Here is a 26312-nt window from a genome sequence, read left to right on the forward strand (position 1 = left end):
CCTAACAGAAGCTTGCTTTACGGTGTGGGTTTATATTTTCAAATGCCATGAAACAGCACACTGATGCTAGGAGAGAACCCAACTTAACACAGCAGAGTTACATTCATGTCTTCTCACCAAAATAAAACCTATGGAACAAGGCTTCTGTGGCCATTTTCCAAAGCAAACCTATCCATTCCATTACTCAGCTCTTTATTACTTAGGCATGAAATCATACAGTAATACATGTAAATTGGTGCACCACTCAAATATAACTTACAACAACAATAACTATAAATCAACACTAACAACAGAGTCAATTCAAAATAAAAAAAATCCTTCCAGTAGCACCTTTAAGACCAACTAAGTTAGTTCTTGGTATGAGCTTTCGTGTGCAAGCACACTTCTTCACAGAGTCAATTGTCTTCTGTATTGCAAATATTATTTGGGTATTAATCTCTGTCAGTAACTGAAAAAAAATTCAAGGTATGCTTTGTATGTTTTTGAGGAGGGGCTTTGGCCTCTTTAGGCCAAATATTTAAAACATTGATTGCATACTTTTACAAACCCTGGGGTGGCTTTGAGCATGATACCTCTCTCTTGTTTATCAGTGGCCCTGTTTTCATTACAGTCCTATTGGCCGTCACAACTGAGTTTTGATAGCAGAAGTTCATAACTTATGCAAGACTTCATGCCACTTTTGAAAAGGCAGACCTTGCAAACTACTTTTCTGTTAGTATTCATTTTTGAATACATTACTTCAAGTTGGTTATTCCTTACTGTCAGGGCTGCCTCAAGTCTCAGCTCACAAAAGACCAACGCCTTTCTTTTCTTATATACAAAAGTGTTTATTGCAGTTCATTGTTTGCTTCAGATCCGAGGCGCGCAGCCCTACGTCTGCTAGGCTTAGACCGCTGAAGTCCCTTCTGAATCCGTCCCTCCCCTGCACCAGTTTAAGAGGCTTGCGCTGCTCCACCTCTTTCTCTCTTTCCTTTTCCGCAGGGTCTTTCTGCCCGCTGGGGTTTCGCCCCTCCTGGATTCCTCCGACGCGGAATCAGACTGCTCTTGCCCCCTCCTGCGGGCTTTGGGACCTGGCCCCTCCTCCGGGCTCCCTGTACTTCCGCGCGCCTCTACATTTGAACTTGGCACGCGCGCCCAACCTCTAACTTTCCTTTTGACAGCTACGCTACTCCCTTCACTACTCCCCTCCCCTTCCGGGAGGGTGGCTTGCTCCGACCTCCCTCCTTTCTCTACTGCCGGAGCCGCCTCCCCTGATACACTGGAACCTCCACCCCCTTCGCTGCACTCTGGCGGGGAGGCTGGTCCTGACGCCCAGCTGCCACTTTGGGATCCCCCGCTGGCCCCCTGCTCCTGACACGTCCCCCCTGGGGCTCCCCTGGCCTTGACCACCGGCGGCCCCTTCTGGGAATCCTCTGATTCGCTGGAAAGACTCATGGAATCTCTAGAGTCATTGTCATCCTCTTCCTCGCTGTCCTGGGATTCATCCCCATCGCTCTCCATCTCCTGCCTACCCTGTGCCTCTGTCCCTGAACCCCTGACACTTACTATGGGTCATTACAAACCAGCTGGGTCCCACTGAGCATGTCCAAAGGAGACTCCTCTCCAGTTGTGTTAAATAATTTTTCTTCTGCAATATCTCACAGAACCAAACTGAGCTGGTTCCACTGAACAGGACTGGGGGAGACTTCTCTCAAGTTGTGATAAACATGTTTTCTGCTGCTATGTCACACAGATCCAGCAATGCTACATAGGCGACTGTCTCCCTTGTAATCTGTCAAATTATTCCATTCACAGTCAATGAACCTCTCCAAGAATTTCTGTCTCTGACACCCCGTTCCCAGGTTAGAGACGGTGGAAACTTATCTTTCTTCACTCTCTCCTGCAGGCGTTAAACAAAGTCCCCCCCCCCTTTTCTCCTGCTTCCAAGGGTTTTCAGTAATTATAAATGAAGGAAATTTAAACTTTTCTAACGACTTTCCATACTTTAGCTTACAAGGGTTTTGCTTCAGTCTATGTACAAAAAGTGGAAGGTGGACTTCCTGTTTTGAACCTTCCTGCTTTGGTGCCAAATTAAGATATTTCTTGATCCAATTTTCCGTTTCTACTCACGGGTACTTGTTTTAAATCCAATTGTCCAGAGGAAAAAGTCAGCGCTCTCCGGCAATGGCTGTGCGGCTTCACTCCGTGAAAGTAGCAATCAGTTCGCAGCACCGCGCCGCTCACCCCACTTCACTCCGGAGCCCCAAAATGGGGTTCCCGGTGCGTGGGGGGGCGCTCCTGGTGCCCTGCCGAACCCCACGTTCCCAGGCTTCCTCCGTCTGGGATTTCTAGCGGGTCCCCACCTTCGCCGCGGCGGGAAGACCCAGTTTCCACGGAGCCAGTTCCTCCGGTCGGAGGAACTCCGCCATTCGCCGATGGCGCTAACCCGGAAGTCCTTAAGACCAACACCTTCTTTACCTTTCCATTAGAGCCTTGGTGGGGGAATACATATCCTGGGTTCAAATGCAGCCCTCATAGGCTCTCCACCTGTTCATTGGGAAACTCCCCACACTGCAACCCCTCTCTGCCACATCCCCTCTCCCCAGAGTGCACCTCTCACAAACCCTGCTTCCCATCCTTTCCCTGTAGCTGGAATATGTTCTGATAATGTATTTTGCCTCATAGAGGATAGAGACTTCAGTGCATGTGAAATTAGCTTATTACATACGCTTATTACATACGGGTTACATACGCTTCAGGTTACAGACTCCGCTAACCCAGAAATATTACCTCGGGTTAAGAACTTTGCTTCAGGATGAGAACAGAAATTGTGCTCCAGTGGCACAGCAGCAGGAGGAGGCCCCATTAGCTAAAGTGGTGCTTCAGGTTAAGAATGGACCTCTGGAATGAATTAAGTACTTAACACGAGGTACCACTGTAGTATAAAGCTTAAAGGTACATTTCTTGCCCACCCCACTTTGCCTAAGGCACCACCCACTACTGTCATGTGTCCCCCAGGCTAAGGAAGTCTCCCTATCACTTACCTAGAACAAAACTACATGCGTAAGGAATTTCTAAATAGTCTAAATATTCTAGACTGAAAGGTATGATGTATCTTTCCAGAACTAAAAACAACCTAATTTTGCTTTGAAACAAAAAACAAAACAAAACTTGGTGAACATGGCACACACAAAAATATAGTAATAACCAGCAAGCTTGTCAAAATATTTATTAAAGTATTTATTCAAATAGCAATAAAAACATGCATCATCTCTAATTTCATACAATAAAATGAACATATATATTTTAAGCAGTAATTCAAACTCACACCTACTCACTGAGTTTCCACTAAACTTACTGTTAATGAGACCATATTTCCAATAGCAAAGGCACAGTGTTTCATAAGCACACAATGCTTGAAACCACAATATCTCATTAAAATCTATGGAGCACGTCAGCAGTTAGATGTTCACTTCCAATTGTTTTCACTCAATATGCACAGTGCTAAACTTAGATTTACTTTACCATCCATTTGTAACTTCTTTATCTCTTTTTTCCCATCAGCTGTTCTCTGCTGTTCAGTTCAGGCCTCAGTAAAATAACATAGCATTTGGGGGAAAAGATGCATCCTAATAAAGCAGCAGTGGAGCCTAAAATGGAGAAGATCTCCACAGCCACCATGTATTTGCCCTTGGTACTCAAGTAAGTTGGAACAAATGACAACCACACACTGCAAAAGACCAGCATGCTGAAGGTGATAAACTTGGCTTCATTAAAGCTGTCAGGCAACTTCCTGGCTAAGAAGGCCACAGTGAAGCTGACAATGGCCAGGAAACCCATATAGCCCAGGACGCAATAAAACATACTGACTGACCCTTGATTACATTCCAGTACAATTTCTTTACTCATAGAGTGCATGTCCAAATCTGGGAATGGGGGGAAGGTTGAGAGCCACACAATGCAAAGAGTGGTTTGAATCATGGAGCAGGAAAGAACAATGGAGGTGGCCAGTTGTTTCCCCATCCATTTTCTCATGCTGGATCCTGGTTTGGTAGCCATGAAAGCTAGGACCACTATTGTTGTTTTGGACAACACACAAGAAACTGCAATGGAGAAAATGACACCAAAAACAGATTGTCGAAGGAGACATACTACTTTTTCAGGTTGACCTATGAATAATAAAGTACAAAGGAAAGAGAGCAAGAGGGAGAAAAGGAGAGTATAAGTGAGGCTCCGGTTGTTGGCTTTGACTATGGGAGTGTCCTGGTGCTTAATGAAAATCAGAAGTACCCAAACTGTGATGGAAGCAAAAGAGAGAGCAGCAATTGTCAAACTGATCCCCAATGGTTCTTCATAGGACAAATAACTTATGTATTTCAGAATGCATGAATCCTGGAGGTTATTTGGATACTGGTCTTCTGGGCATTGTAAACAGTCATTCATATCTGTAAAAGAAACATCTTTTAAATGTCTTTCATATTTAATAACAAGGGTGCACATTGGCTGTATGTGGGGGCCAAATAATGAAGAAAGGTTGTGTTCCCCCTTTTAAATCAAATGTAATGTCAATACCCCACCCCAAATGCACCCTGGCCCTTATCATCTTTTGGTTCTCCTAATTGCCTATATTTCACTAGATCCATGGGTTTTGCTAGAAAACAAAAACAACAAAATCCTCCTCATCCTATTTGTCTGCAAACTGACAGGCTAAATGCACTCTGAAGGGGCTGCTGTGCCTGTATCCACTTTGGCAAAATAGGGGGAAGGTATAGCTATTTTTATCTCCTCCATTATCATGAATGGGAAACCACAGATATGCTTTTTAAACAAAACAGCTCAGAACTCAAATCACAGATCAAATTGAAGAGAGCAGAGAATGGCTCAGGAACAGACTGGAGAAAATGCACACACTTGCAGAAAACCATATGGAGGAAGCAATTCATCTCCTAGAAAACCATTTCAATCACGACTTCCGGGTTGGTGCCTCCGGCAATGGCTGAATTCCTCTTATCGGGAGGAATTTGCCCCGTGGGAATTTGGGTCTGTACCGCCACGGCGAAGGCGGAGACCCGTAAAAATCACAGGCGGGAGAAGCCTGTGAACGTGGGATTCGGCGGGCACCTTTTGCGCCTCCCCTACTCGCGGGGAAACCCAGTTTCGGGGATCCGGAGCGATGTGGGGTGAGTGGCGCGGTGCTTCGAATCGTCTGCTTCTTCCACGGAGCGAAGCCGCATAGCTGTTGTCGGAGAGCATTGACTTTTTCCTGTGGACAATTTGATTCTAAAGTAATTACCCGTGAATAGAGCTGAATCGGGAAGAATTGGATTTTTAAACGTCTAATCTGGCATCGAAACGGGGAGGTTCAATACAGGAAGTCCCTCCCCCTTTTGTAGATAAACTAAAGCAAGGAGGCTGCAATCTAAAGTCTTGGAAAGCCTTTTGTAAAAGACTAAATTTCCATCGGTAAAGAACTAAACCCCCTCTTTTTGGATACAGGAGAAGAGGGGGGGGAGTGGTGGACTGAATATGCCTGTAGGGGAGAGTTAAGAGAGTTAAAATACCGCCGCTCTGACCCTGGAAACGGGCTGCTAGCAGGATTGATGTTTTTTGGAACGTCCATTGACAGCGTTTAGAACGTTCATTGACAGGTAGCTAAATAAGAGAATACATTGTTTCTACTGTCTCCGGTTGTTTTCAATAAAAGGAGGAAAGTAACTGAAAATTGAAACTAACTTTGGATTATTGAAACTGTGTTTAAAAGATGACATACTGACCGATACAAATAGAAACTGTTTTCCCCTAATGGAAGCTTTTGAAATTGGTTATTTTACAGGAGCTGGGCTAGGGGAATTTCCAGCTGCATGATAAGAAAGTGTGAGACTTTGGAATTGACCTTGAATCTCTTAAGTGTTATGGCAAGTGGAAAGGAAAAAACAGACAGGATGTCGACAGAAGAGGCCTTAGTGGCTGCATTACTGAAAATAAACGATTCGCTGGAACAACTTCACAAGAAAACAGATGTGATAAATGTGAAAATGGATGCTGCAAATACTGAAATTGACTCAATCGTAGAAAGTTTAAATAATTTGGGACAAAAGGTGAATACCAATTCAGAAACCACCCAGAAACTGACACAGGAATCTACCCTGATATGGCAAACTGCAGATGAAGCCAGGGAAAAATCCCTTGCTGCTGAATCTAATGCAAGACAACTGGAGAGGAGAGCCCCATCCATACAAAGACAACCTGATGAATATATGCTGACATTCGTTATGATTGAACTTAAAGAAGATCAGATGAATTTGAGGACCAGAGCCCTATCTGAACTGGAAAAGGAAAGCTTGACAGAGTTTCAGGAGGCGACAGGACTAACATTGGTTGAGAAAGAGAGGTATTTGGGGGTTAGTATGACCGCCAAAAATGTGAATCTGTTTAAGGATAACGGTGAAGGATGTTGGATTGAAGAGAAGGGGGATTTGGAAATATGGACAAATCAGAAGTTGTTACTGTTGGGCTGAGTTACTGTGGTGGGGATGAGGGCTGCTGTGTTGCTGGGGATGTTGCTTTTGTTTCAAACATTGCAAGCTTTGGATGGGATGGAGTGTTTCAGGAGGTGGCAGAAGGATGTTTCTAGAGTTGTCTGGCAGGGCAGGAAGCCTCGAGTAAAACTTAAGATATTGATGGATGCCAAAGAAGGAGGTGGACCTGCCCTGCCAGACCATTAAATTTCGTTGTGAACCATCTGCTGTTTGCTGGTTGAGAGAATGGTTGCTTCTTGAAAGCACTGAAGTGTTGGACAATGGCAGATGAAGTTGATGGACTATATGGAATTGGCGGAAATGACTGGCAAGATCTGAGACCAGGGAGAAGAGTCAGTGGAAGAAGATTGGAAAAAGTTTAAAGACTATTTATAGAAATATTGTAAAATTAAGGAATGTTAGAAAAATGTTGGAATGAAGTTATATGGCTTTAGTAGAAATGTCATAAGGAATTAAGTATAAATAGATTAATAGAAAATTAAAGGGAAAATAAGGCAAGAATGTGTTAAGATAATTATAGGATAGAAAACAGAGTAAGATGGAAAGGAATTGCTGAAACAATTAATAGAAGTGGAATGCAAAAAGGGAGGTGTGAGGAGGTCACTGGAAATAAGGGAATGGAATATAAGATATTGAAAATGTTTGAGGTGGTTTTTTAAAAATTGTTTTTGTTTGTTTTTGCTTTGTTTTGTTAGTCTATGTAGTGATTTTGTATTGTATTTGTATTTTTTTTCTCTTTTCTTTCTTTTTTGTTTGTAGTGTTGTGTTGGAAATGTTGAAAAAGTAATAAATATCATTTAAAAAAAAGAAAGAAAACCATTTCAATCACAACCACATCCTTGGAGTTGTTGTCTCTCCAAGAATTTACAAACATACACAAACAAAGTACTGATGAGACCCTCCTAAGCTTTTTCTTGAGAACTGTCCAAAATATTTGATTGCCCTGGCAGGTGCATTATGTGACCCATAAGAGCAGCAAAATAACCAAACTGTACAATGGTGATAGGATAAAACCAGGCCAAATATTTATTGACAGCAGCAGGCAGGGCATGGGCTGGCATGGCATTGGGTCCCAGGATCAGTTCATCATTCCACAAGCCCCATGTTGATGGAATAGATCCGCCAGGTTTCGATTGCTCCAAACCGGTACGACAGGAGTCAGCAATTGTTGACCCTTGCTGTAGTGTAAGCCAAGCAAGCAAAGTCTCACTGGGGGACCAGGGTGCAGATTCCAACCAGGCAGATGCCAAACCCACGCTTGGGTTTGCTTTGGTCAATCCTCCCCTCCTGCCCTTTATGCCACCCCATACTATGTTGATCCTGACCAATGCCATTTCTGTCCTCATACAATGTTCTTCTGCCTAACAAAGGAAAGCCATAATTTCACTGAGGGAAAGGCAAACACACACACACACACACACACAAAACAATGAAGTGCCAGTCAGGTTGAGGGGGAGGAGAAATCCTTTCCAGCCCTGTCAACCAATGACCCAAAATTGCTTAGTGAATGCTCTGTGGAGGTGGGCGAATTGGAAACTCTCAAAACAAAATGGCTGTGAGCTCCAAGGGAAGCAGTCTTATATAGGCTTTCCCCTCCCCTCTTCAGCAAGGGCTCATGGGACAGCTTTTTCCCCATGAGCCCATCACACAGAGAAGATACTGGGCAAAACCTTGCCCTCTATTTTGCTGCAATCTATGGGTCACAGTGCCACCGGGCAAAGGCGTCCCATGCTTATTTGGCATGGAACAGGGCTAAATGCTATGTCCTGCATTTCTTACCTGACTGGTTTGAAATTTTCCCAGCTGGACAGGGAAAGCAATCATAGCAGCAAAATGGCTCCCCTTCCTTCATTGCTTTACTATAACCCAAATGACATTTGTCATTACACAGAGAAATGGGAAGTGCCTGTGCATAAATAGAAGACGCAGAACATTAAGTCTTTGGACTTTGTATATTACTAGTGAGCTAAAAAATAATAATGGGTTGTTGGTATCACAGCATAAAATATAATTGTTTCTAGAGCAGTACAGTGGTACCTCGGGTTAAGAACTTAATTCGTTCTAGAGGTCCATTCTTAACCTGAAACTGTTCTTAACCTGAGGTACAACTTTAGCTAAAGGGACCTCCTACTGTCACTGCACCGCCACCACGCAATTTCTGTTCTCATCCTGAAGCAAAATTCTTAACCCGAGGTACTATTTCTGGGTTTAGGTAAAGAGTAAAGGGACTCCTGACTATTAGGTCCAGTCGCAGACGCCTCTGGGGTTGCTGCGCTCATCTTGCTTTACTGGCCACGGGAGCCGGCATACAACTTCTGGGTCATGTGACCAGTATGACTAAGCCGCTTCTGGCGAACCAGAGCAGCTCATGGAAATGCCGTTTACCTTCCTGCCGGAGCGGTACCTATTTATCTACTTGCACTTCATGCTTTCGAACTGCTAGGTTGGCAGGTTAGCAGAGTCTGTAACCTGAAGCATCTGTAACCCGAGGTACCACTGTATTCTTCAACTCTGGGTCTCCAGATGTTTTTGAGTTGCACTTCCCCTCATCACTGACCATTGGCTCAGTTGGCTGTGGATGATATCTGGGGGCTCAAGGTTAAATGATACTATTCTAGAGAACACCTTCTTTCAGTGGACTTTTGGAACAGCTCCCACCCACAAGAAGAGTCATGTATTGCAGGAGGTTGGACTGGATGTCCCTCAGGGACCCTTCTATTATTCTATGTATCAGCAGGTTTAGGAAAAGGCCAACAATTGCAGAAGTACCAAAAAGTACCCTTTTCTGAAGGGAGGAGGGAGAGTTGAACCTCGGGAATAAAATTATGAGTTCCAAGACAACAGTATTTTAAAGATAGCTTTTATAGCATTTCTAACATGTAGTTAAACTTCAAGTAATTACATACTGACTTTTTAAACTGCAATAGCAGATGTCCTACGTGGAATCATTGGCATTTTGTTCCCTTTGAAACCTATGGGACCTGAGGACCATTAACTTTATGCACTTTGTTAGATTGTGGAAGAATTGTTGAAGAATTATCTGCCAGTATCAAGGCATATCATGAAGACTGGAATAACTTTTCATTAAACTGAAACAGAAATATTAATCAAAAATGGTTCAGAAGATGAACCAATTATTCTGTGATTAACATATTTGCTTCCTTGGATCCATGGGACATTTATTTCTTTTTTGGTCTATTGAAATGTTATTTGTTTATTTGTTTATTGTTTCTTATATGAAATCTTAACTGCAACTGATTACTTACATTGAATTCCCATGCAAATCCAAGGTTAGTTCAACTGAAAGAAAGGGATGCAAAGTTTATAGGATTCTAGTATTCTGAGATCTGAGATCTTGATACTGAAAATTGTAGTCTGAATTGCTTTTACCAGAGATAAAAACAATTTGGGCCTCTGAGCACTGAACCCTTTCTCAACTAATGTTTATACCACCATCTGTGTGCCCAAGAACTTACCTGATTGAATGTGCTGGGCCACACAATCACATCTTCATGGATGGTGAATACTTTATCTGGGAGAGTCTTTCCAACCTTGACTCTGTGGAAGGACTGGTTTGGGAATGTGACCCAGTTGATAATATCAAATCCAGCTTCTAAATTCCCATCTTGGTCAAAAGAAACCTTTTCTCCAGCGCCGTTGTTAAAAGAGACAGATCTCAGAAAGGAATGGAGCTGAAGAGGCAGAGAATGATAAGGATGCAACTAAACGAAAGGATGGTGATATTTTTCACTACAGGAATGTAGTTAACAGCTTTGCTAGAAGCTATTGGAAGGCTTATCTGTCTAGACAAATGGTGGCCAAACTTGGCCCTCCAGTTGTTTTTGGACTACAACTCCCATCATCCCTAGATAACAGGACCAGTGGTCAGGAATGATGGGAATTGTAGTCCCAAAACAGCTGGAGGGGCAAGTTTGGCCACCACTGGTCTAGACAGAAGATGTAGTTGAAAGAGCATTAGCTGTGATAATGAAGCACCTAAAGATTATACAAAGTCTATGAGGGAAATGAAACTACTGAGTCTGGGGTTCCTCTGCTGTTCTTAACTGTAATATGTAGGGAAGGTGACAATCTTTCAAATATTGGAGGATTACATCATTTAGAGGTTTAAACACTAACACGGACACTTTAAACCAGGTCCAGAGATGAACTAGAGATCCATTCATTTTTTGAAACGGGTTATATGAGTTCTAAATGCAACTAGACAATGCATTAGGTAATGGTTCAAAATATGGAAATTTTAAAAGAACTAGAACTGAGATGGAATGGATGGCCTTAATAGAGGATTAGACAAATCAATGGAAAATAAGCTGTCAGTGGCTGCTAAACAAGATGACTGTTCTACCACTGTCAGAGGCAGCCTTTTAAATGTTATTAGAATGATATTAGATATATCGTTCTATAATGTTTAACATGCAGTTTCCCTATTGTCCTATTGCTGCTCTGCAGAACCCTTTGTTGTCACATTTTAATGATGCATTATTAACGTTATAAACTACAAGTGTAGATCTGCCCTCTGTCTCTTAATACCAGTGAGATTGCCATATAACCTGATCCAGCAGAGCCCTTCTTATGTGAAACCCAGATCCTGGGCATGGTATAAACCGAATTTTGAGGTGGTATTTGGACTGTTGGTGAGCCTTAATCTGTATTAGTCTGTTCCAGACATTACCTTCCATGGCTTTTGAGTCAGGAGCATCCACTTCGTTTTATCTGCCCTTGCTCCATGTTTGTATTTGGATGTGTACATGTTATGTAAAGCATGTGCCACAACATATACTGAAGTGTACATGTTGTAACTGTGACCAGTCATGCTCATTTCAAAGACAGAAGAAGGAAGAGTCTCCAGTTTCTCCTCCCCAGTGCAGATTTGCCCATCCATTATTTCTATATCGGATGTGGGGAAGAAGCAGCCAAATGCATGTCCCCAGAAATGCCTGACAAAGCCATCTCCTTTTTCTGAGAGGTGGTTTCTGATCCGAAGAAATGTCTGGAATGCCAATATGTCCCTTGAATGAACAGCAAAGGATAAAGAGCCGTGAATGAAATCTATGCCCCACCCTGCTTGAAAGGGAAGAGATGAGAAATCCATTTGGGCTGTCATAATCCAGACTTTTCTTTTGACTGGTATATCTTCAAATTGCGGTAGCTGGATCAAGCTTCTCAAACTGATCATCGTGTGGATTTCACCATATACGACCACAGCAGTTACGCTGCTTCCCATAATGCGATGAGACACTGGAAACCAGTCTGAGAGTACTTCACCAGTGTCAGCAGAAAAAGCTTTTTTGGAACATCTTTCTATGAACTCAAAGCAGATACCATTCTGGGAATAACTGGGAAGCACATTCTGTACAAACAACTCTCCATTTTCATCTTCTAGGGAAATGACCCCAATCCAGATCCAACTGAAATGCAACAGCAGCTTGAGGATGCCCATATACTGATGATTGCTATGAGGGAACAACTGGTGGAAGAAAACATCTTCGTTGTTGTGTTTCATCATTGAATGTGAACCATATCTGAGCTATAGAAAATAAATGAAAAGGGAGACATGACATTGCCATGATAAATCTCTGGACACTATTTTCCTTGTACCACTGTTCTAATAATTTGTTCATAACATTCTCTGAAATTCATCAGGTTATTGGCAAATAAGGTCTACTTGTCTTCTGTCCTGCCCCCTAGCACAGTTATTATATGGGGCTCAGATTTCAGCAGGCACTCACCTTGGATCTATGGAAGCTGTCCAATCAAAGTTTTTAGGCAAATGTTCTCGGTACCTCCCTGTGTCCCAAACGCATCATTGCACCTAGAGGCTAATCTTTTCTCAGTAGAATTACAGATCTGGCATAGGACACTTAACTACTGGCTTCACCTTCATGCCAAAACAGCAAAGCACATCTTATAGGAAAGAAACTTTTGAAGAGCTTCTTAATGTTACAGATGCAACTCTTACCTGCGGGATCTTGTAGGTGGACAGAGTAGCTGCCATATGCAAGCAAGTTTCAGAGTCTGGACCCCCAATGACTGCTACTGGGTTGTTCTTGTTGCCACATTTATAGTTAGGGGTGAATCTACCTTGTGTGGAGAGAAGCTCCATTGAAGCAAGGTAAGTCCATCGTGCCCTGAACTCACTATTATAGATGTCGAAGCCCAGGCTGACATTGGGCAATATCCAGGGATTTGCATTGATCTCCTTTACAGCAAATACCAAAGCCAGGATGTGCTGGTAGCCCTGTGTCAGTACCCTGTAGTGAAATCATCATGCAGTGTCACAGTGCATTAGTTCAGAATATTTTATTCGCAAAAGCCCTCCTCAAACATTCAGCCTGAACACACAAGGGCACAAAGTGTGCAACTGGGGAGAGTGGCATCTCCAACACCCACAAGAACCACACATGACTCCTCCGCTCCTAGTTTTCATGGCTGTACTATAATGGTCTGAGTGATGTTTCTAAATGCATGTGGCCGAACATGCTTAGCTTTGGAGTCAGGAACTCTGCCTCATCACCAAACACACTTAGAAGTTAACCCTCCTACTCTGTACACACAGAGTTGCTGGGGTGGGAGCATACAGTCCCTGGTTTGCTACAGAGTTTTCACCTTCACCTCTTCCGGCTGAATATGATATTCACAAAGAAATTTAATCTTCACCAGACCCCTCTTCAGATGTTCAACGTGATCATTATGAATTAGGTTTAGATAGCCCACTTTAAGACATGTTTGAGAAAGAATGCACCAAACAGACCGTACAACTCCCATCTCAGAAACTCTTAAGCAACTATCAATGGTCAAATAGGTAATCTTAACTAGCCCTCTCTCTCTCTCTCTCTCTCTCTCTCTCTCTCTCACACACACACACACACACACACACCATACATGGCATTCAGAATGAAGCATACATTGATGTATTTACATTGGCTTGATGGTTAGGGACATGTAACTTGTATTGCATTTATGTATTGGAAAATGAGGAATAAGAAGCAGAAAATGTGTTATCTGCAGTGCTTTCTTCCTAAAAAAAATGTTTAGGGGTGTTCTCATTTTCCTACTCATATTGAAGCCAAACTTAGATTCACAAAATGTTTAGGGGTATGCATCTCCCTGCGTCCCCCAAGAAAAAAAAAGCACTGATTATCTTCATATTAGAAAACAGTAAAGAAAGAGAATTATTTACTACCGGTGATCTGCTTGATAACATTATCTGTAGTGAGATACAGTTGTTGTTTTTTAAAAAAACCACACAAAATCTATTTACAGGAGATCATCAACGTCTTCATCAGATGGTTGTTTCTGAAAGGATAAAGAACTTGAAAGGATGTAGATCTGAGGAAGGATGCCGGCAGTGATGAGGTCTCCTGGCTGATGGTACCTGTGAAGATGATGAACACATTCCCTGGCAGTGCACTGAGGAAAAGGAGCACTGCACTCCATCTGAAGGGCCACTAAGAGCACCATAATGAGAACCATATTCCATGGAGATCTTTCTATCAGCAACCAGCTCATTTCTTCCAAAATAAAGATTTGAATTAAATGGAGACTCATAAGACATATTCAAAGACAGGAGTGTACAATGTAAAGAAACAGCACTCTGAATGCTCTTGCTCTCTACTTTTAATGGCACATGGAATATAAACGCTATGCTTCAGGCTTGGTTCATTGTTTTAGTGGTCACTGGAATTCCCTAAAGACTATATGAAGAGACAGAAATAATTCTATTTCATTTGGTAATTAGAGAGGAGATAATCACCTACTCAGAGATAAAAGTACCCTGAGACATTTCTGGAAGGAGGAAAAATAGCATGTTTTTCCCTATCTCAGCAGAAATCTTATTTGGCCATCCTCGACAGGCATGTACACAGTGCCAAACGGCTTTTAAAAAAACTAGGCCTTAAGAATAAGACAAAAGAAGAATCACATTTTAAGTTATTTATCTCTAGAGGGGGAATGCAATTTAATATCTTTATATCCAACAAAATATCATATACAGTGCCATTCACCAGACACACTTGAAACTTTTGAATAATGTTTTCCAATATCTTTATTATTCCTATTATTATTTATTATATTTGTTTACCACCCTTCATCCAAAGATCCTAGGGCGGTTCACAAAAGAAAAGTACAAAATTTGAATACAAAATACATAATAAAGCACAAACCAAACCAAACAAACCAATAACCACCCCTCCAACAAACACATTAAAAAGTCATAGAGTGTTAATTGGCCAAAAGTCTAATTGAAGGCAAACATTTTCTCCTGGTGCCTAAATATATCTTCTTCTTTGGTGATCCTTCATAGCCGATTAAGATTGTCTTCCATAAACATGAAGACATGAGTTTGTAAGTGACTGTGGAGGCCCATTCTGGATCCACACGTCTTTCCACAGTGGGGACATTGGTTCTTGGGCGGGAGTTGATCACGGTGTGGATTTACCAAGTGTGCCTTCCTCTTAGCACGTTTCTCCCATGTGTTCTGATTGTCTTCAAAGTCCATGACACCTGGAGAACATCCTAAATATATATAATGAACGTGTCAGGTGGGCCTCCACAACTGGGTAGCACCACAGAAGAGGCCCATTCTTGTGGAACTCTCATGGAGGAAGCACTCAAAGAAGGGTCTCAGATGATGATTGTCAGATCCAGGTCATTTCATATACAGTAGAGAGAGGCAGTCCTTGATGCATTGTGGTCCTGACCTGTTTAAGGCAATATAGGTCAAGACTAGCACTTTCAACTGGGCCCAGAACATAATTGGCAGCCAGTGCAGTCAGGCTAGTATAGGTGCAATATGCTCAAATCATCTTGCCCCAGTGAGCAACCTGGGCACTGAATTCTGCATCATCTTCAGAACTGAATTCAGAGACAACCCTGTGTATAATGCATTTGTCACCTACGTTCCTTCACTGACAAGGAATGAGAACGCTGGCATATAGAGAGAGCAGATAAGAATGGAATGCGGAGGGGAGGGAGAAGCAGTAGGGAGCAGCCATAACTTGATCTCTGGGCACAGGGATAATGGAAGGGAGAGCCAGAGTGAAAGAATGCAGCTTGTCAGCCCAGACATTGACTCAGACCCAGGAATACCGGCAGTGCCCTCTCCAAAATCTTGTACAATCACGAGACTTTATGAGAAGCCCCTTTTCCTGTTGGGGGAAAAGGGGACCGAGCATAGTTCCGACAACTGTGCTACCTGAGAATGAAGAAGATTAGATGAGCTCCGACCGGGGCTTGTTATTTGGCTAATAAATCCAAAATAATTAACCGACGGAGTTGTCTTGCGTGTGTGGGAGAGACCCAAGCCATTACACCATTACAGTAATCTAACATATAGGTTGCCAGAACACAGGCAATCTTAGTTAGGCTATCTCTGTCCAGAAAGAGGAGCAACTTCCCACCAACCTAAGTTTATGTAAGGCACTCTGTGCCATTAAGGCCACCTGAGCAAAGGATCCAGAAGTACCCCCAAGCTACATATTCTCTCGTTCTTATGGAGTGTAACCCCATCAAGAGCATGTAACCTCCCAAAAATCTAGTCTAGGGACACACTCACTAGCAGTTCCTCAGTTTTATCTGGATTGCGTTTATTGGATCTCATCCAGTCCATTACTCAAACACGACTTTGGTCCAGCACTTCCCCTGCCTCACCTGCAGATGTAAAGGAAAAGAAGAGTTGTGGGTCATCAGCATATTTCTGACAATGTACTCCAAAACTCTGGATGACTCCACTCAGTGGTTTCATTTAGATGTTAAACAGTCTGGGAAATAAAATTGAACCCCGAGGAACCCCACATGGAAGGCTCCAAAGGGCTGAAGAGTACTCCTCAAGCATTAACCAATGGAAATGACCCTCCAAGTAGGCCCAGAACAACTGCAAAGTGGCACCTCCTGCTCCTAACTCGGACAGCTGCTCCAGAAGGATACCAAGGTCACTGTTATCAGAAGCTACTAAGAGGTCAAGGGGTATTAACAGGGACACATTTTCCCTGTCTGTCTCTGGACAGAGGTCATCAAGCAGGGCAACCAAAGATGTTTCTGTGACAAAATCAGAGATTGATCTGGAAAACCAGTTTCCTCCAAGTCACCTGGATCTGCTCCATGACACCTACTAAAGAACCTTGCCCAAGAAATGGAGATTGGCAACTGGCTGGTAGTTACTTAGATTTTCTAACTCCATGGCCACAGGTTGTATACCCCTGGCCTGGAAATATGCCCTGCAATCCTGTACCTCACTATGCCCTGAAATAAGTACCATCAGGCTGTGACCTAAACCAGTCAATGGATATACTTTTCTTTTCTTTTATTAAATCCCAAACCTTATTCAGATCCACCTGGAGGAGGAAGAGGAGGAGTTTGGATTTGATACCCTGGTTTATCACTACCCTGAGGAATCTCAAAGCGGCTAACAATCTCCTTTTCCCTTCCTCCCCCACAACAAACACTCTGTGAGGTGAGTGAGGCTGAGAGACTTCAAAGAAGTGTGACTAGCCCAAGGTCGCCCAGCAGCTGCATGTGGAGAAGCAGGGAATCAAACCCAGGTCAGCAGATTACGAGTCCTCTGCTCTTAACCACTACACCACACTGGAGAGTTCCTTGACCAAACAAAAACTATTTGACATAAGTCCCTCTTCTCTGATTCATGCAGATCAATTGAAGAAGATTATTAATCCCTCTCCATTCATCAAATGACTGACCAGATGACTGGGGAAGGAGAAGCTGTGTGCATCCCAGGGTTGTCTTATTTAAGCTGGTGTCAAAATGGTGGGTTCTTGGAAGGGGGGGGGGATTAAAACACTGTGGGCTGGGTAGGCAGGTACTGAGCTAACAATGAAAGAAAGATCAGGAAGAAAGGGCCATGCTTGTAAGCCACTCTGATCATCACCCTCTTCTCCCGTATTATGAGCTCCCAGGACCAGTTCGTCTATGAGGCACTGTGAGGTGGTTGCCTCAGGGCAGCAGGCTCCCAAATATGCCAGGTGCTTTGTTCCTCTGCTAGTGCAGTGGTGCCCCCCTACCATGGCCATGGTCTTCCATTGCCCATTGCAGCTTGCCTGTTGCTTGCCTGTTGCCTGTAGCAAATTGGCGATGGCAGGCAGGCCATGGTGCAGCCTGCAGGAGTGATAGGGCCTAGAAGCAGTGGGTGTGGGGCTCCACAATGGCCAAAGAGCAGAAAGAGGTGTCAAGCACTAGGTAGAGGCAAAGACCCACTAGTGGTGGGTGTTGGAGACTCAGAAGCAGGTGTCTGGTGGAGGCAAGGAAGCAGACGTGGCAGCAGAATCAGGGGTTGGGGGCACTGCCACAAGTTTTGTCTCAAGTGGCAAAATGCCCCTGCCTGACTCTGCATACTCCTATACAAGGGGATAGCTGCCCCTGCTCCATGACAATTGAAGTTCCCATTTGGATTTGGATTCTTTCTCACTTTTTAAATTCAGCCCAAGTTTGAAAAAACTAACGATCTAACAATTCTTTCCCTCCCTTCCTTCTTGCCTTATTTTTCTGTTGGCCACATCTTGCTCTTTCTTAGCTCACCTGCCTCTTGCAGTCCCATAGATGACCACAGGTGGCTTCTATTGAGCTGTAATAACTACATTTTCCTCTGTACTAGCCCAGAGAAACTACAACAGTATTGACTCATGCGGCCCATAATCATCAAAATTGCCATGGTTAATGCTACTTCTTCTCAAGTCCCTATAGGTTTCCTGTGAACACGGAAAAACAATGAAGTCTGAATAATGTTGTTAATATTTCTTGCTCACTTTGGAGCTGGGTCTTGAGACAGATTTATAGCCTTCCACCCACCTGATTTTTTTCACAGACAGGGCTTCCAAGCCAACCTATGGTGTGATTGTTCCTGCCACTTCAGTAATCATGTTAGAAGAATCAAATTGGTGGCTGGAAGGTAGATTTTCATTCAATGTGGTACTGTTTGTGCTCTCATTATTTGTGTTCCTGCCCGATTTGGTATGTGACACTCCTATTGCCACATGCACTGTTGGTACTCCTCTTTCTATTACGCACAAGTATTATCATTCTGGAGATCTCATCATTGCTGGAATTATTTCTCAGATCTACATGACATTTGATGAAATGGGTTTCATAAGACATCCATCTGAGACACTGATTGCTGCTCTCTTGTATGAAGTAGCTGTTTTTAACCCTATTGTAATATCCACAGGCATGGTGATCTGATGTCTTTGGGCTTATATGGGTGGGAAGTGATTGTTGAAAAGACAGCCGATCTGCTCTTAGAGTCTTGTTGGATGAGGCTGTATCTCAGTTTTTTATGTTAGCTCTTTCCATGCAATTTCATTGTAGGGCTCAGGATTTCCATGCCACATGTTATAGTTGATGGAGGTTGACTGGAATGATACATTAGTGAGGTGTAGATAGGCAAAACTTTGATCAGATTTTATTGCTGTTTGAAGTATTTAATTTAACAATGGAATTCTGTTGTTGTTGTTGTTAAATTAATTTATACACCGCCCTATACCCAGAGGTATTAGTAGTAGTAGTAATAGGAGTAGCAGTAGTTCAGCAGCAGCAACAGCTGATATAATATTCAATTTGATAGCAAAATCAAAAGCAAAAATTCTTACTAGCCATCTACCCTTACCCCAAGGCTCTTCCCAGCACAGGAACTCTGACGGTTCATCATTCCATTACCAATGACAGTTTTCTTGCTTTCTGCTGGAGTGCTGTCCTTTGCTACACAATACGCTATAAATCCTTCTCAAACTTTTATAAAAATCTGGATGCAATAAGCTACCCTTGTACCAAATTAAATATTTGAAGTAAAAAAAAGTACAGGTGCTAGCGAATTAAAATTATTAAAACATTACCTGTTCCAGTAAACTGGAAATTTCAGGCTTGTTTGCATTTGACCCAATATTATTCACAGAGGCCTAAAGAGTGTACTGTGTTCCTTATATTTAATGAATTGTGTGATATACAGCACATGTAAACCCTATATGTACAGTAGGTAGGCAACTATATAAATATATATGTATATATGCATAGCACTTTCTAAAATTACAGCAAGATGAATCTCCAATACAGGATTGATTACAAATGGTATCTTCACAATTCTCTTCACTGGAAATATATTATCTTTGTTTGTGTTTCTTTGTGTCTGAACATGCAAGCAATGTTATTAGCAAGCATATATTGAAATTGAATGTTACACGTTTCATATTCAGAAGCAGACACACTTTGACACAGAATACCAATCTCATTGCAGACCCTTCTTCCAAAACTATCAGCATATCATGGCTTTGGTATATGCTGTAAAGGAGATCAATGAAAATCCACAAATGTTGCCTAATGTTACCCTGGGCACGCACATCTATAATAGCTATTTCAGAGCAAGCTGGACCTACCTTGCTTCCATGGACCTTCTCTCCACCCAGGGAAGATTTATCCCTAACTTCAAGTGTGATGCCCAGGACAATGCAATAGCTGTTATCGCAGGACCAAATTCTCACATCTGTCATTTCATGGCGCACATTCTTAGCATCTACAAGATGCCACAGGTATGATATGCATATAAAACTAGGATTTATGAATAATTTACTCCTCAGTGCTCTTGTACATGAATTTTTGTGTTTGGAGATAGAAAGCACCAGGATTGAAGGGAACAAAGACATAACCTTGAAATATGCTCATAGGTCAAAATGAATGTAATCAAGGAGAATGATTCTTCTCATTATTTCATTGGGGTGTGTGTGTGTGTGTTGATATTATAATTGATGAATATTTATTCCGCTTGATTAGATAGTTCCTAACCAGCTCCAGACACTCGTGGATATGATTAATTTTCTAGATCTTAGTTAAGGGTTCAGATGCAGTTGTGATACTGAAATTGTATATTAGACACAAACACTCCTATCTCCCAATTTTCTTTATTGTTCTAAGCTTGTATATGGCTCTGCTCCAATGACCAATGGCAACCCTGAAGCTGTTTTCTTCAACCGGATGTTCCCAAATGAGGACCATCAAACCTGGGGAATTCTTCAGTTGCTGTTGCATTTTAAGTGGACATGGATTGGGGTGGCTTATATAAGCACTGACAGTGGAGAGAAATTTATACAGAGTGTGCTCCCCGTGTTTTCACAAAGAGGTATATGCTTTGATTTCATAGAAGAACTGCCAAAAGAATCCTTTTCCAGTAAGTTTGATGAAATAATGAATGGCTTTTCTCGAGTACTCAGAATTATGCTGAGGAGCAGTGCCAGCATTGTAATCGCACATGGTGATGTTCAGCTCATAGTAATTCTTAGACCAAGTCTAATGTTTGCTGAATGTGAAGGTATACAAATGAATAGTAAAGGTAAAGTGTGGATTATGACAGCCCAGATGGAATTCACATCAGTTCCCTTTCAAAAAACGATGGGTTTAGAGGCCTTCCATGGAGCTTTATCCTTTGCAGTTCCTTCCAAGCAGGTAATAGGATTCCTGGAATATCTTCAGATGAAAAACCCTACCTTGGAAAAGGAAGATGGTTTTATCAGGGTCTTTTGGGAAAATGCATTTGAATGTTCTTTCCCCATGAATGACACCACAGATGAAGAAATGTGTACTGGAGAAGAGAAGTTGGAGACTCTTCCTACCTCTGTTTTTGAAATGAGCATGACTGGGCATAGCTACAGTGTCTACAGTGCTGTCTATGCTGTGGCGCATGCTTTGCAAGCCATGCATTCATCCAAATTTGGACACAGAGCAATGGCATATGATGGGAGAGGGATTCTTCTGAAGCAGCAGTTGGGGCAGGTAATATTCTGAGAGCCTTTCAGTGTTGTTCCCCAACACCACAATATTTGTTTAAAAAATACAGAAGTCAGCACTGAGAAGGTTAAGCTTGAGAATCGGCATACTGTTTGAAATGAGGGTGACTGGGCAAAGCCACAATGTCAGTAATGTTGTCTACACCCTGGCGTATGATTTGTCAGCCATACCTTTATTTATCAAAATTCTAAAGAACAGTAATGGATGGGAAGAGGTGGATACTTCTGACTCTACAGCCATGGCAGCTAATGTCCTGAGTACATTACTACAGAGGAATCCATCATAAATCCATCTTCAAAAGAAGGCCATTAAATGTCTATCTGTGTCTTAAAGCTAGAGTGTTGACATCTAAATGCTATTTTTTATGCCATAGTTTTCCTTCTGAGCCAATTTGATACTGCTTCCCTGCATTCAGTTCCTAGTGAAGACTATGAAACCAATCACCATTGTCAGACTTATAATCTTATTTGCCAGTGATGTGTAAAAGAGAGCTGTATTTTCCATTCTTCCAATTCACTTTGCTTGTTCCTTAGATTTGTTTTCTATTGCCAAGACCACTAACCATAGTTTCCAAAAGGTCATCTGTCATCAGTATATTTGCCTATCATTGTGCATTCTTGATGGTGTTCCTGTGCTTCCATTTAGATCCACCACTATCTGAGAAGTGCCTCGTTTAACAACAGTGCCGGGGAACAAGTTACTTTTGATCAAAGTGGACAAGCTGTCGCTGGGTTTGATATTGTAAACTGGATCACATTCCCAAACCAGTCCTTTCTCAGAGTCAAAGTTGGAAAAGTAGACTCATTGTCTGCCAAGGACAAAGGGTTCACAATTTCTGCAGATGACATTGTTTGGCCAAGCATGTTTAACCAGGTACGTCAGAAACATTTCCTCAACCTGGGGGGAAAGAACCAGGATCACTTTTTTGGGGGGGAAATACATGGGTCTAACTGTGGCTTTAACAGTGGAGTCAAAGCACAGGAATCACTGCTAGCTTTATCCTCCATTAATTTGTCTTATCCTCTTTTAAAGCCATCATTGTGTCCTGTACAAATGAGTGTCACATGTTTAGCTAGCAGTGCAGATAGACAGACTTCCTTCTCTGTGTCCTGAATGTTTCAACATTCAGCTCCATTGAATATTCCTGAGCTCTAGTGTTATGAGAGCAATGGATTTGAAAATTATTTGAAATGGTAATTTGTTATTTTATTTATACAACTCTCTTGCTTTTATTATAGATCCAGTTGTTCTTGATCTGTTTTTATAGTATAGCAACTTTCTCCATGAAGCCTCATGAGAAACAATTCATAAATAAAAAAGATAAATAAATAATGACAATTCATTGTGTCTTTATCTGCACTGGTGCGTATTAAGAGGTGTTAGCTGTCCTGGGATGAGAAATAGTGAGAAACAGGATGCAGAACTTCTTTAGTAAAGCAAATCAGTAATAAAATATTTGGTCAAACCATTTGTAACTGTGAAGAAACCACCGAAATATAAAACTCCCAAAATAGAATTTCTGGACGTGAGAACATTTCTGCTTTTATTTATTGACAGGCACAACCCCTTTCTGTGTGTAATGACAATTGCCATCCAGGGTATAGTAAGATAAAGTTGGAAGGGAAGCCATTTTGCTGCTATGGTTGCCTCCCATGTCCTGAAGGGAAGATTTCAAATCAGAGTGGTAAGAAATGCAATGTAGAGCATTTGTTCAAATGTAATGGGCAGTATCCAACTATTTAGATGTGCCAGGACAATGACTTTTAACCTAACCCTGCCTCGTCTCTCCATTATTATTATTATTATTATTATTATTATTATTATTATTTCTATACTGCCCTATACCCGTAGATCTGTTCAAGAACAGGCCTGGAACCTCCTAAATCTACTCTCTGCTCCAGAGCAGGTAAGAGGTAGATGTGGCGAGAACACACAGAGAGAAGAGATCCTTGCATTTCATTGCACAACTAGAAATTCTTGTGCCGCTGCATCTAATTTGATGCTGACTGCCCATTGGAATTAATCCAAAATATTGATGTATATATCAGGCTCCTTTGGCGTTGATTGATTGATTATTTATTTATTTATTTATTTATTTTTGCTAATTCAAAGGTGATATAACCATTGCTGATATAACAAGTCACGGCACTGTATCTTTTTCTAACAATTTTTGTAAGGGCTTTATGTGGGTGGTTTTTTTTTTTTTTAAAAAAGTTGTTAACTTTTAAAAACGTTTTTAAATGTAGTACTTTATTTAGTTGTATGGCACCTGAAACATAGGGGGAAGAGTTGGTAATAAAGTGAAATAAAACTAATCAAATCTAATATACCACATGATTTTAGATAAATATGGTGGATTTAATCATATCCAATCTGGTGACTGAGGGCATTCCTGGATCACTGCTAAATTGAGGTTTTTGGTAGACATAATTCTGGGTAATGCGATCATCCATAACTCAGTGTTATGGCAACTGATCTGCATACAGAAGGTTCCAGATTCAATCCCAGCATCATCTGTCTGAAATGCTGGAGAGCCATGGACAGTCTGCAGAGAGAATTATGAGCCAGAGAGATCAATAGTCTAATCTGGTGTAAGGCAGCCTCCTGTGTTCCTTTGAGAAGATTTCCCCAATATAAAGACACTTTCTTAGTATAAGGAAGATGCTTCTTCCACCAAATGAAACAGCTTCCTCCAAGGTAGATAGTGGGGCTGTTTGGAGGAAACTCCACTCAATGTAACACTTAATTGTTTTGAAGAAAAAAGCATGGCTTTTAGATTTATATGAGCTTCCTTGATTCAGGATTTATACTATTACTGCTTAAATACTTTAGTGCACTATGTATTGCCATTTTTATTTTAAAGAAAACCATGTTTTCCTTTCCAGACTTGGATGAGTGTTTCCAATGTCCAGAAGACCAGTATCCAAATGACCAACGTGATTCCTGCATTCCAAAATATATAAGTTACTTATCTTATGAAGAACCTTTGGGAATATGTTTTGCTGTTTCTGCTCATTCTTTATCTGTTATCACGTTCTTTGTACTCAGAGTCTTCATTAAGTACTGGCACACTCCCATAGTCAAAGCCAACAACAGGGACCTCACCTTCGCACTCCTAATATCCCTCCTGCTCTCTTTCCTTTGCGCTTTGTTCTTCATTGGCAAGCCTAATAAGGTGACCTGCCTCCTTCGGCAAATTACTTTTGGTCTCATCTTCTCAGTGGCGGTTTCTTGCATATTGGCCAAAACCACCATAGTGATCTTAGCTTTCATGGCTACCAGGCCAGAGTCCAGTATCAGGAGATGGGTGGGGAATAAATTGGCCATTACCGTTGTTCTTTCCTGCTCCCTAATTCAGGCCAGTCTTTGTTGTGTGTGGCTGGCAACATCTCCCCCATTCCCAGATCTAGACATGCACACGATGACTGAAGAGATTGTGCTTGTATGCAACGAAGGTTCAGTCACCATGTTCTACTGTGTCCTGGGCTTCATGGGCTTCCAGGCCATAATCTGCTTCATTGTGGCTTTCCTGGCTAGGAGGTTGCCTGACACATTCAATGAAGCCAAGTTCATCACCTTCAGCATGTTGGTCTTCTGCAGTGTATGGTTGACCTTTATCCCAACCTACCTGAGCACAAAAGGGAAATACATGGTGGCTGTGGAGATCTTCTCTATTTTGACTTCTGGTGCTGGGTTACTGATCTGCATCTTTTCCCCCAAATGCTACATTATTCTGATGAGGCCTGACTTGAACAAAAGAGAACAGCTGATAAAGAGGCCAAACTGAAGGAACTTATTTTTTCTTATTCTTTACTTTGCTCATTCCAAACCTTTTTCTCCATCTACCTCTGCAAAATACTTAATTATGTTTAGTTGATAACCCCATCTGGGACATGTTGAATAGTCAGGCATCTTCACCATCTTGAGTTCGATGACCAGTAAACAATGTTTTGTATCCTGAAGCCTACTCAGACATGGAATTTTAAGGTTTTATGTTTATTCTAAAAACACTGTTTTTGTTCATATCTTGATAAATTTCCTGTCAATTGGCTTTTATGGTGGTTTTTTTGGTGTAGTTTTTAATGCAAATTTTATATTATATGCAAACTGCTTATAAATGTTAGTGAACAATCAATAAATACATTTTTGCTAAATGAATGGGTTACTGATTGATTGGTAGCATCTGAACTCTAATGATAAAGGGTACTTATTCATACCATAGTCCTAGTGTGTGTTTTTTCAGAGGATCGGGTATTTTCATTCTGCAGTGGTAGCCTCAATACAAGAATGTTTTACCAAGATATGCAGCAGCAGAATGCTCTTCAGTGAATATTGTCACCAAACTTTAGTTGGGTGTATATTTTCCCTGACCCAAGAGCAGGGAGTTACTGCTGCACAAGACGTGTCATACAATAAGCAATGGACTCATGAAAGTGGGTTGCCAGGAAAAGACTCCCCCCCCCCTTTGTCTGGTGCCAAACAGGGAGAAGATCTGGCCAAACAGAATGAACCCCTCAGCATGAACCCCTCCACCCCTGTTAATGAATTTACAGCAACCAGATAAAGTGGATACATTATTTTTACAAGTGGTGAAATTTATTGCTTCTAGGTATGAGAGTGTTAATCCAGAATGCGGCAGCTAGATGGATGACTGGGAGTGGCCACCAAGACCATATAACAACCTTCCTGACAGACCTACATTGGCTCCCAGTATGTTTCCAAGCACAAATCAAAGTCTTGGTGATGACCTTTAAAGCCCTAAACAGCCTCAGCTCAGTATACCTGAAGGAGCATCTCCACTCACATTGTTCAGCCTAGACATTGAGGTCCAGCGCCGAGGGCCTTCTGACGGTTCCCTCCCTATGAGAAGTGAGGTTAAAGGGAACCAGGCAGAGGGCCCTCTTGGTAGTGGTGCCCACCGTGTGGAACACCTTCCCATCAGATATCAAGAAATAAACAACTATCTGACTTTTAGAAGACATCTGAAGGCAGCCC

At 41.9% G+C, this 26312-nt stretch overlaps 2 protein-coding genes across 2 annotated transcripts; one reads left to right on the forward strand and one right to left on the reverse strand.

Annotated features, from left to right (window-relative positions):
* Positions 1–3441: 3441 nt before the first annotated feature.
* Positions 3442–14045, reverse strand: LOC308460912 (vomeronasal type-2 receptor 26-like; the record flags this gene model as incomplete). The annotated part of the gene is made up of 6 exons (XM_080977446.1): positions 3442–4424; positions 8298–8424; positions 9995–10210; positions 11209–12063; positions 12496–12787; positions 13798–14045. The coding sequence occupies 6 exons, from the start codon at positions 14043–14045 to the stop codon at positions 3523–3525; spliced, it is 2640 nt and encodes an 879-aa protein (XP_080833572.1). The 3' UTR covers positions 3442–3522.
* Positions 14046–19801: 5756 nt separating this feature from the next.
* LOC308460913 (vomeronasal type-2 receptor 26-like) lies at positions 19802–25104 on the forward strand (the record flags this gene model as incomplete). The annotated part of the gene is made up of 5 exons (XM_080977447.1): positions 19802–20065; positions 20448–21302; positions 21963–22190; positions 22875–23001; positions 24203–25104. 5 exons carry the CDS (start codon positions 19802–19804, stop codon positions 25102–25104), a joined length of 2376 nt encoding a protein of 791 aa, XP_080833573.1.
* Positions 25105–26312: the final 1208 nt, after the last annotated feature.

Source organism: Podarcis pityusensis, assembly GCF_964106645.2.
Source record: "Podarcis pityusensis genome assembly, chromosome: 13".
Lineage (NCBI taxonomy): Eukaryota > Metazoa > Chordata > Lepidosauria > Squamata > Lacertidae > Podarcis > Podarcis pityusensis.